Raw genomic sequence first — 10,319 nt, 5'->3', positions numbered from 1 at the left:
TGCTGAAGATTTTAAACAGTAGAATGTTACGACCCTGTAATTTCCTCACAAAACCTATAAAAAATATCCTCTGAAAGCACGAGTTGCAGAAGTGTTTTTCTTATTTAGACCTGAAGTTCTCATTTCTATTAAATTGCTAAAGTTTTAGCAATTTAAATCCCCTTATAGCCTACTGTGAGCGTGTGAAATCCCTAAGCACAATGTTGCATCCAATATTTTAACATTTTAACTAAAAATGCTCCTTTTCTGGTCTAATACAATCAATACTAGAAAGCACCAATAAAACAGAATAGGACAAAAAGAGGACCTAAGTCACAGATGAAATATTTATTTAGTCCAGAAAAGTCCAATTACAAAACACGTTATGTCCACCTAAAAAAATCGACATGGATTCAATTATCTATGCAGACATAATCCACAGTAAAATGACCTTTTCTGAGGACTAGCTAATTTAACAGTCACAAGCAGATTTGAATAGCTGCCAAAAAAATATGTGGGGTATTAACAAACAAACTATGCTGTGTAACCTTCAATTGTATGCACTTTTCATACTTCCTAAGCTTTTGTTCCCCTGATAAAGGTCTATTGACATATGTCAAAAATAAATAAAAAACTTCTGTAAGAATTCACACGATGAAGGTAGAGGAAAGCCTACAACTAACAACTGTTCTCCTCTCTTATGAGCAAGATGAAGCAAAAAATAATCACAGATTCACAGAAATAAATAACAGAGAAGACCTATTTGGTCATCTGTCTGTTCACTGCCAGACCTTGTTTTTCAAGTTCTAAGGTTTGATGTATTTTGGCTATTTTAAAGCAACTTCCAAAAAGCCAACGCGGAAGCATTTCTGTAGGTTTTTTTCAGCTGGCAACTAAATGTCCTGGGAACAGCACCTTGATTTTTGGAAAAGAAAAGTAGAAGTAGCTCGTCATTGACATACATAGCCAAGTTAATGCAAGAATGTGTAAAAAATACCTTTTTGCATAAATGTAGGATACAGTACCACTGTTAAAGTAGCTGATGTTAAACAACCATTTCTTTGCAGCTTCTGCTTTTCCCATGTTTAAAAGAAAAAGCACAGAGAGGACTGTGACGGCTGTGATACTGAAGGCTGTTCCGCTTACACAGATATATAGCATACATCAAAAGACATTTCAAATTTCTCAATAATTACTCCTAGAGAACACGATTTATGAAAAGCTAACCCAATTGCTCTTTAGCGTCAAATGGAAAAAGGTATGCCAGTGAGGCCTATTTTTTAAAGTCCCAGTAAGATGTATGGTACTAAAAACACAGAAGGTTATTTGCATTCAGAAGTATCACCTAACCAGCTATGTAACAGTTATACTGCAAATTTTTTTTTCATTCATTGCTCTTAAACAAAGTGCAGTCCTATGTAAATAAGCAGAGACACAATGACAGCTATTTTTCCTGTTCTTATTTACACTAAAAGCAATAAAGCACGAAACCATTTCTACATAATAAAAGTTATAATTTTTTTTTTTTTAATATCAAAATAAAACATCATGTTTTGGGTACAGATACCTCAAGCAGTAGAGCAACACAGGAAATAAAGAGCATGCTAAGTAGATCTGCATCTTAACTCTGGTGCAGTACACTCACCATAAAGCATCACCACATCCATTTCTAATTCATTCAACATCATTTCAGAGATCTTAATGAAAAACTGGATGTATTGAAAAACAGAGCTTTCATTACTGACATTCAATATTTAAGTAAATTTCTACCCTTAGTTATTAAAAATTCAACTGAACAAACACCTGAGCAACCCAATCTAACCAGATCTGCATTGAGCAAGGGCTAGATTAAATGATCTCCAGAGGTTCACTCCAAGCTAAATTATTCAATGATTCTAAGCCAATACATCTCCCTCTAATAGTACGGTCTTTTCTCCTTCTGCATACTACTATATTAAGAAAACTCTCCCCAGACAATAAAAAGTGGCAAAAAGCAATCACTTATACAAGGAAGAGACCAAATCTATGCTTAACCCAAAGGACATTGGAGAAGTATTTTTTCTTACTCTTCATGTCTAAAAAACTCCAAATAAAGCAGAAAGCTTCTATATGCTGTATACTACATTAAGAGAGAGGCAGGCTACTTCAGCTGTGTTGTTGAGCACTCATAATGGTTCACATTTTCAGCTCTCTCTTTTGGTCCAATAGGACTCCATTCAGCAATGACAGTGACGGAGAAAACGATCTTCCAAAAAGATCACAGAGTATAAAATACTTGCAACAAGGAAAGTCCATACTCCAAGCGGTGTAATTTGGTACCTGCTTTGTTCATAAAGAAACTTAACAATTTTGCCCTTACTATAAAATAAAAATGTTTTATAAAAGCTACAAATATGTTCTCATTTCTTAGAAACAACACCAGCTCTGTAAATTATGTTTCATGTAATTTAGAAAGCTTTTGTTATGCTGAAGGGATACTTTCATGGGGATTTTTCCAGTCAAAGCCAAATGCACATATGAGGCATCTGAAAGAAAATCTGTAGCTAGAACATTCTAATAATCCAATTATTTTATCTGTATGAAAGAATGCACTTTTGCTTTCAAGTTTATGCTACCTGAGATGATTAAGCAGAGGCTGTAGTCTCTCATCAGACTGTATGGAAGGCAATGATCGTGCTGTCAGCTAGAAGAAAAGAGAAGTTCAATTAGCAAAACATTAGCTTAAAAAAAATGGAATGATGTAAGAAACTGCCCTGTGTTGATAAAACTTTACACAACACTGAATTAAACACACTTTCTCCTGTTAAAAGTAACTAACCACAACCTTCCAGAATCTGAATTTAGTGGAAATATTTACAAGTTGAAGTCAAACAGTGAAAAATTTTTTTTCTATGGTTACAGTGTTTTTTGAAAGAAATAGACAACATTGAAAGTAGTATACTTCCTTCCAAACATATTTGAACTAGAAGTCATATTCTACCTAGCCCACCTTCTAGTAATCACATAACATAAGCACAGTCTATTAAGCCATGTTATATACATTTCTATGGAAAAACTTACATAACATTTAACACTATATGACTTCTTAATATATATATATATCCTCCTGTAGATCCTTTTTTTTAAATGAGAATAACTTGTATTTTGTAATTTGACTGTTCTAAACTAAATGTATACTTTTTTCTTGTAACTTCTAATATGACCACCTGAAACATTGAACTTTTTCTGAAAAAAAGAACCAACCTAGTTGTCTATAAATCAATAAGAACGTGTCACACTATTGCAGAATACTAGTTAACTGCTGTACTAAAATAATTGGGAAAATATATGTATTAAATTTTCTTTATTATCAGTAAATAGGTGTCTATCTTCACCAATAAATGTTACAGGCATAGCAGTTCTAACATTGCTGACATACATCCAATATAAAATATTTAACAACACGTACGTCATTCGTCTGTTGCTGCTATTTTAGGCTGTATTTTGAAAACTACTTTTGTACAAATTTAAAATTCCGACATATTTCACATTGTGTCAATCACCATCAAATTCATCCGTATTTTCCAGTTAACTTAAAATAGCATGCACAGTTAGACATACTATTTAAAAATCCTATTACAAAACCAAAGAAAAACCTTTTAACACCAACAGTGTAGCTTCACCCTTGCTGGCTCCAACACACCAGTAAAGGCAAACATTGAAGTAGGACTAACTAGGAGGCTGCCACTTCTGCTTGTAACCCACAAATAAAGAAAGACACTCCAGAAATAGCTGTGCTCAGTGTTTGGGTACTGGGGGTCCATCTGTAACTGTACGAAACGCCATGCCAAACTCCACTGGCTCATCGGTAGAGCGAGTGAATGTGGAGGAGTTGAGTATTTTCCCAAAAGTTCAGCCATTCGTAACTTTTGCTCCTAGGCAGACTGGGGCCAAATTTTAAACTTGAGCTGCAAGGTAGCAATATCAACCAGCAGCTAAATGAGAGGAGGTTCAAAACAGCTAGCCTGAAAATTGGAGGTACTGAACACAAGGACAGCAGGGAAGGAGGAATGGGCCATTGCAGCTCTTAAGCCAGTCCTGGCCTGCTGCAATCACCACTTCAAAATGCAGCTCTTCTCAGTCCTGGGTGCCCAAATACTCATCCCATCTGACTGCTGCTGCAGAAAAGGCAAGCCAGGCAGCCTCAGCAATCCATTCATCGTCCTTTAAAAATAAAAGGCTAGTATTTTGGCAGTTAAGCCATTATCTACAGTCCCTTATTTTATGAAGCTAGATCAAGATGCATATGGTATGCTAAAAATTCAGTAAGCTCTACATGTATTCAGAAGTTTCTTTTTATATAAATCTCCTTTTCTTACCACTGAGTATTTAAGGCCAATACACATATTGTTCTATATTCATGTCCTCCATAAAGTAACCCTCTAATTTGGTTTTAAACAGAATCAGAAATCCAGAAATTATTTCTGAACAGAACTTGGAAGCCTTCTAAATACCAGCCAAGTTATACCACCTGGCTAAAATCAGAACAGAGACTGAACTACCTGAAATACCATCTGCTTCTCTTTCTATTAATAACTTAACTGATACAGAAAACAGTGTTTCTGTGCACACGCACATACATATGTATGTTGTTACAAGAGACAACCATACAGTATTTTTCTCTATACAGTACTTTAAATACTACATTTAATCAGAAAAAAAAGCCAAATTTTTTCCTCGTTATAAATAAAGCATTTCCAATAAGACAATGTTTATGGAAGTGGACATTTTATTAGGACAGTTGTATTAAAAAAAAAGAGGAAAAAACAAAACAATAAAACTCAAAACCTACAAAAGTATTGACGTTATTGCCAAAGTTATATACCCAATCTACCACGTTGTTACATAAACATTAAAAATGAACAGAAATACTATTTCAAAATTAATTTGAGGGACTTGTAGGAAATGAGATAGAACCAAGAACTTGTAATTTTGGTGTTAAACCAATTTTTTTCTGAATACTGAAAGAAAGAATAAGGAAGAAGTGGCCTATGCTGTCTGTTTTGTGAACCATGACTGTAAGGGGAAAAAAAAAATAAAACAAAACAAACATAATTCCTTGAAGTCACAGGAGAATCCATGTGGCCAATGTTTTCCCCAATGTTTTTTTTTTCTTACTGTCTTGTATTTCACCAACAATTATGGAATCTGCAAATCTTAGGAGCAAAATGAATCCCTATTTTTCTCCAGTATGTTGCCTACAGAATATGCTCCTGTGAAAATAAGATCATACACCTTTCAACTCTTACAACAAATATTTTGTGAGGGTTGTTTAAATGTTTCTTTTGGGAATACGTGCGATCTTCATGTCACTGTTCTTTGCTATCTCAAACTAAGGACAGTTTTCTTTAAACACTGTTGAGAAGATAACACAGCTAAGGAGAACCCATCAAAATTTTTTGAACAATCTTAACTTAGATTATAAAAATAAAAGGTAAAATTTTAATGTATAAAGCCTTTCTTCACAACTGCATTTTTCTGAGCCACACTGTAAATACTATTAGCTTTTTACAAAGGTGGTGATAAAGTAATGACAGTGTTTTCAAACTGCTAAGAATTTTACATCCTTTATTAACATTATTGATCTAAAAGAAAAAGATAATCCAAATTACAGAATCCAAACTGAGATTCAGAAGATTTTTTTCCAATCACTCTGAAATGAAATTTAGAAAAATTCCTGAAAGAACAGCCTTGTCTTCATCTCTATATGGCTCTCAAGATAAAGATCATCCTACCAAAACAAAAAAAAAACCCACACACCCAAACCAACCAACAACTACATTCAATATTTTATAAACATGAAGAACATCACAGTGTTGTGAATTAAGGAGCATAGTTGCATAGTTCCAAATTCTAATCACGCTGAAGCAGTTTAATTTACAGAGAACATAAACCACTGCAAACTTAAGATATTTCCAGTCCCAAGGCTTGATCAGAGGAGTGGGCGGAGCGAGCCACAGACAGAACATGTGGACACCTTAGGGTTGAGCTGATATGGTGAAAGCTGGGATGCAGATCCTTAAGGCAATTTGAGTACCATATATCAATATCACACAACATTTAAAAATAAGAAAGGAGGAAGAATACTTAATATGTGGAAAAGGGATTAATAGCCTGAAATCTGCAGTGACAACGATGGTCCAACTTCATACTAGCTTTAATACCAGAGTCACCAGCACCAGAATGAAAATTCAAACTAGAATCTCCATATATTTGGAAATAATCAGAATTCCCAAAAGAACACTAACATTTTGACAAAACTTAAGTAATATTTTTATGCAATTTTGTAGAAGAGCAAAAAGCGGAGTTCTTTTCTACTGAGCTCGAGTTCTTTTCAGCTGAGCTCTACATAAAAGTCACATCTCTAGTGTTCACCAGGCTGCACTTGTGGCTAATAAAGCAGGAACTTCTCGTATGGCATGAAGAAGGTAACAATTTAAGAATGTAGATGGCACGCAGTGATTGGAAAACTACATGAACTTTAGAGTTAAGATTTGGCAAAGGTATGTTAAGTAATAATGAAGGTAAAAGGATGATAATTTACAGATATATGTCTAAGAACTGGCCTGTTTTAATTCCCCCAACATGAGACTAGCACTTGAAATTGCAAGTTATCATACATTTACTATAACGCTTAAAAAAAGTTAAGCTGATACAAAGCCTGAAGTAGCAACTCCACATGCTATCAGGAAGGCAATGACATTTTTATATATGACAATTAAGAATAAGATTGTCATGGCTCAATTAACTTGACTCATTTTTTAGGAGTGAGTGAATTTTTTGATTTTGAGGTTATCACATGAGTTATTTGGTTTCCAAGTGTTTTTCTGCACAAAAATAAAATTTCACAAAGAGTTTACATTCTAAATGAGATGTCCTAACTAGCTGCATTGCACAAGAAAATATTAATATGCTGTCATACCATTTGATGAATACACTTTCTTCTTTTTAAACCACATTAAGTTGGATGTCATGGAGAAAAATGACACAGAAAGCTTAGGAACAAAGTATAGAAAAAAGCGTTTTGTGGCAAAGGCTACTTTTAGCTGAGGCAGACTACTGAATTACTCTGAATTACTCCAGGCTTTTTCTGAAATTTACTGTGGGAAAAGAAATAAGTTCTTTAGAAGGGTGCATTAGAGAACCTAAAATGTAAAATATTACGAAGGCTATTTCCTTATCAACTCCTAAGCACTCCTAGAACAAGGAGTGTTGAAGGCATGCTGTCCACACACACATCCACAGCCTGTGATTTGCCTCTACACAATTTATCAAGCCCAACTAGAATTACCTGTGCTGGCAATTATGCTATTTCTTTCATATTTTGACAAACACTGTACAAGCAGCTTAGTGTTCTTTTGCCTTCTCAGTTCTTTTAAAACCCAGACAGGCAGGATTACATTATATGGGACTTGTATTTAAAAGGGAGTGGCTGCACTGTGAATACGTCTAGGGACAGAGTATCTCAAAGAATGCTCAGTCCCTGGAAAGCCACCTTGCATTTTTTCCCCTAGAAATTCTTCCTTTGGAACGCCACAATTATGTTTTAACAAGAAAATCTACTTGAAGGAGGCTTGGAGAGACTTTGAACAGAGGACTGCTCTAACGAGTGCTGGAAGCACCTCCAAAACACAACGTATTTTTAAAGGTGAGCCCACAGTTCCCAGCAGGCACTCTGCAGCTCCTGGAGACACAAATACTTCTCTCCAGGGGCTACCTACATTATTTAACCTCTGCCTCCACGGACTGTTGCAGAACAAACATCATCTCCACATAGACTCTTCTACTCCATGTAACAAGGTCTGGATTAAGACCAGGCATAGGTTTGGGAGCATCTGCAGAAGTCCACCATCACCTGTGACCATTTAGCATCATGCTCAGCAATAAAGCTGCAGGGCAGTTTTTCAAGGTAGCCATTGCTCAGGGCCTGGCTGGGCATCGATCTCCTGGTGGTATCAAAAAATGTGTTTTTTTCCACCTTTCCTCCAGTTTGCTTAATAAATTGCCTTTACCTGAATCCATGAGTATACTTATTTTACTATTTACTTATTTCCTGAATGTTTCCCTCACTCCTCAGGGAAGGCTGGGGGGGACAGAGGACTTTCCTGCCAGCAAGGGTCAATCCACCTCATACAGAAATTCACTTCACACCAATATGAAGCTGATAAATTTCAGCATAAGCATAGATTTCACAATTTTGAAAGCTTAGTTGTCTGCCTTACAGAAAATCGAGAAGAGGTGCCATCAGTTTGTACCAAATCTACAGGTGGTTCTATACCACCTCTATTTATCTTTTACACTCAACAGCAAGTCTTCCCTATTAACAGAGACAAATTTTTTTGAAATTAAAAACTTAATTCCAAACGTGGGGAAAAAGAAGAAAAGATACTACATATGCTTAACTAGAAAGTAAGATATAACGGGTCAAAATTATATCCCTTTAAAAAACAGGAGGTTGATCCCATCTAGACAAAAAATAATGGAACTTCAACACCCAATCCTGTTTCCCCAGTAATCCAGAGACATGACCTGAAGAAGCCACCTCCAAAAGTAACAAATACAATAACCATATCCATTTGAAATGGTACTAACAAATTATACTATCTCTAATTATCAAACTTATTATACTAATTTGGAGCACATTTTTAATACTCTCCCAAAAAGGTTAAAGAAAAATGCAGGAAGATTTTGTGCTTACAATATGATGTATTACACATAAATTAATTTTTCTCTACAATTTCATGTTTCTTTACAAATCTCCTGTACAACCATTTTAAAATTTCACTACTCCATTTGGGCTTCAACTTTTAAGTTGGAGAGATCACATGCAGGTTATTTCTTTTCCATTTTATTTTTAATTGTTCTTATTAAACAATTTGCTAACAAAACTAGTTTTAAACGCTACTGGGGACAACATCAGCAAGATAATTAGTGACAAGATAATTATAGAGCCTTTAATAATATCCAGAAATGGTTTATGCCATTACTATAACAGTTTCTACACCTTGATGAAAATCAAAGGTTCATAATCCCTGTTCTCCCACAGAAATTTAAAAATTAAAAAAAATGAAGTAGACTTGAAGCAATTATACTATTAACAGCAGCAAGAAATAACAGGACACTGTGAAAACAAAGCACACAGATGAAAAAAGAAAAGCAGAAGATTATGAGAAGTGTTTACCTTATAAAGCTTCAATGCTTAAATCCAAATTTTCCATCTTTGTAGAGGCAGTAACAAAACCGGTAGATTAAGCAAAGTAAAAGCCTGTATGACAAGTGTATTGTATCTTGATTTATGAATTTAGAAATAACACTCCTATATGCCATGCTCTAACTCTTCAACCATCATTAATGCATTAGTGAAAAACACCTAAAACCAAATTTGACAGTGAACTGGATGCACTATAGAATAACTAAAGTTGTTAGGCTTTTGTTAGATTTCAATCTGTTAACTAGCAAGTAAGCTTTAGAAAGTAATAAGAACACAGAAGTGCTGTAGAAACATCACCTACTTAAGGACAGTGTCATAACATTCACTGTATTATTATAGATACACTACACATATCAAAGTACTCTTTACATATTTATAGTATTTAGGATCAACAAGAACCATGCATATACCTAACATGATTACTGTAAATACCAAGCCTTTAAGTCTCAGATCCCCTTATAGTTCCCCCCAAGCCTCCCTTTTAGTCCAACTACAAGTGTTTCTCAATGCATATCATCAGGATCATGCTTTTATTTAAAAAGGGAAACTCTACTATGTACTGACAATTTTGACTGTTATAAACAATCAAAACCCAATTAATTAAAAACTAAATTTACTGTAGATTAAAATACAGAGGCAGTAAGCAAAGCAGTGCTGGGTGCGCAGGGAGTCCCTGCTCAACACGCACACAGGAAGTGGCAGTTATTTCAGATTTATACAGTAAAACACTACATATTTAATTGATGCCTATACATATTCATTATCTAACCTTGCCTACTCCTGCTTCGTATGTTAATGCATGCTAATTAAGTTATCAGTCCTTTGCGCTTGCGTAGATCCTCCTGGTAATTGTGGGCATGGGTCTTCGAGATGTGGGCAGTGCTGTCTGGGAGGAAGGCCATATGTCCTCCTCCTGATGTACTTTTCACCTTTTGTTTGGAATGTGGTGATTTGGCAAGTTTATAGCTTTGGGCCAGTGTCAGCTCTTGTCCTTGGTGCATTAGCTCTTTCTCATTAGTTGTGCTCTTCTACTGATAATTTTGTGATAGATGTTACTTTGTGTTTTGGTTTTTTTTTTTTTTTTTTTTTT

General features: G+C 35.0%; 1 protein-coding gene across 1 annotated transcript in view; it reads right to left on the bottom strand.

Annotated features, from left to right (window-relative positions):
* Positions 1-10,319, bottom strand: part of PRIM2 (primase, DNA, polypeptide 2 (58kDa)) — a gene marked incomplete at both ends in the record, with an annotated part of 60,746 nt that overhangs the window by 4,676 nt on the left and 45,751 nt on the right. Inside the window, one exon of the mRNA XM_008945509.1 lies at positions 2,595-2,662. Coding sequence (XP_008943757.1) covers positions 2,595-2,662 — 68 coding nt within the window. The remainder of the gene's footprint in view (positions 1-2,594; positions 2,663-10,319) is intronic.

Source organism: Merops nubicus, unplaced genomic scaffold (assembly GCF_000691845.1).
Source record: "Merops nubicus isolate BGI_N331 unplaced genomic scaffold, ASM69184v1 scaffold2978, whole genome shotgun sequence".
Lineage (NCBI taxonomy): Eukaryota > Metazoa > Chordata > Aves > Coraciiformes > Meropidae > Merops > Merops nubicus.
This window is presented reverse-complemented; position numbering and strand designations above follow the sequence as displayed.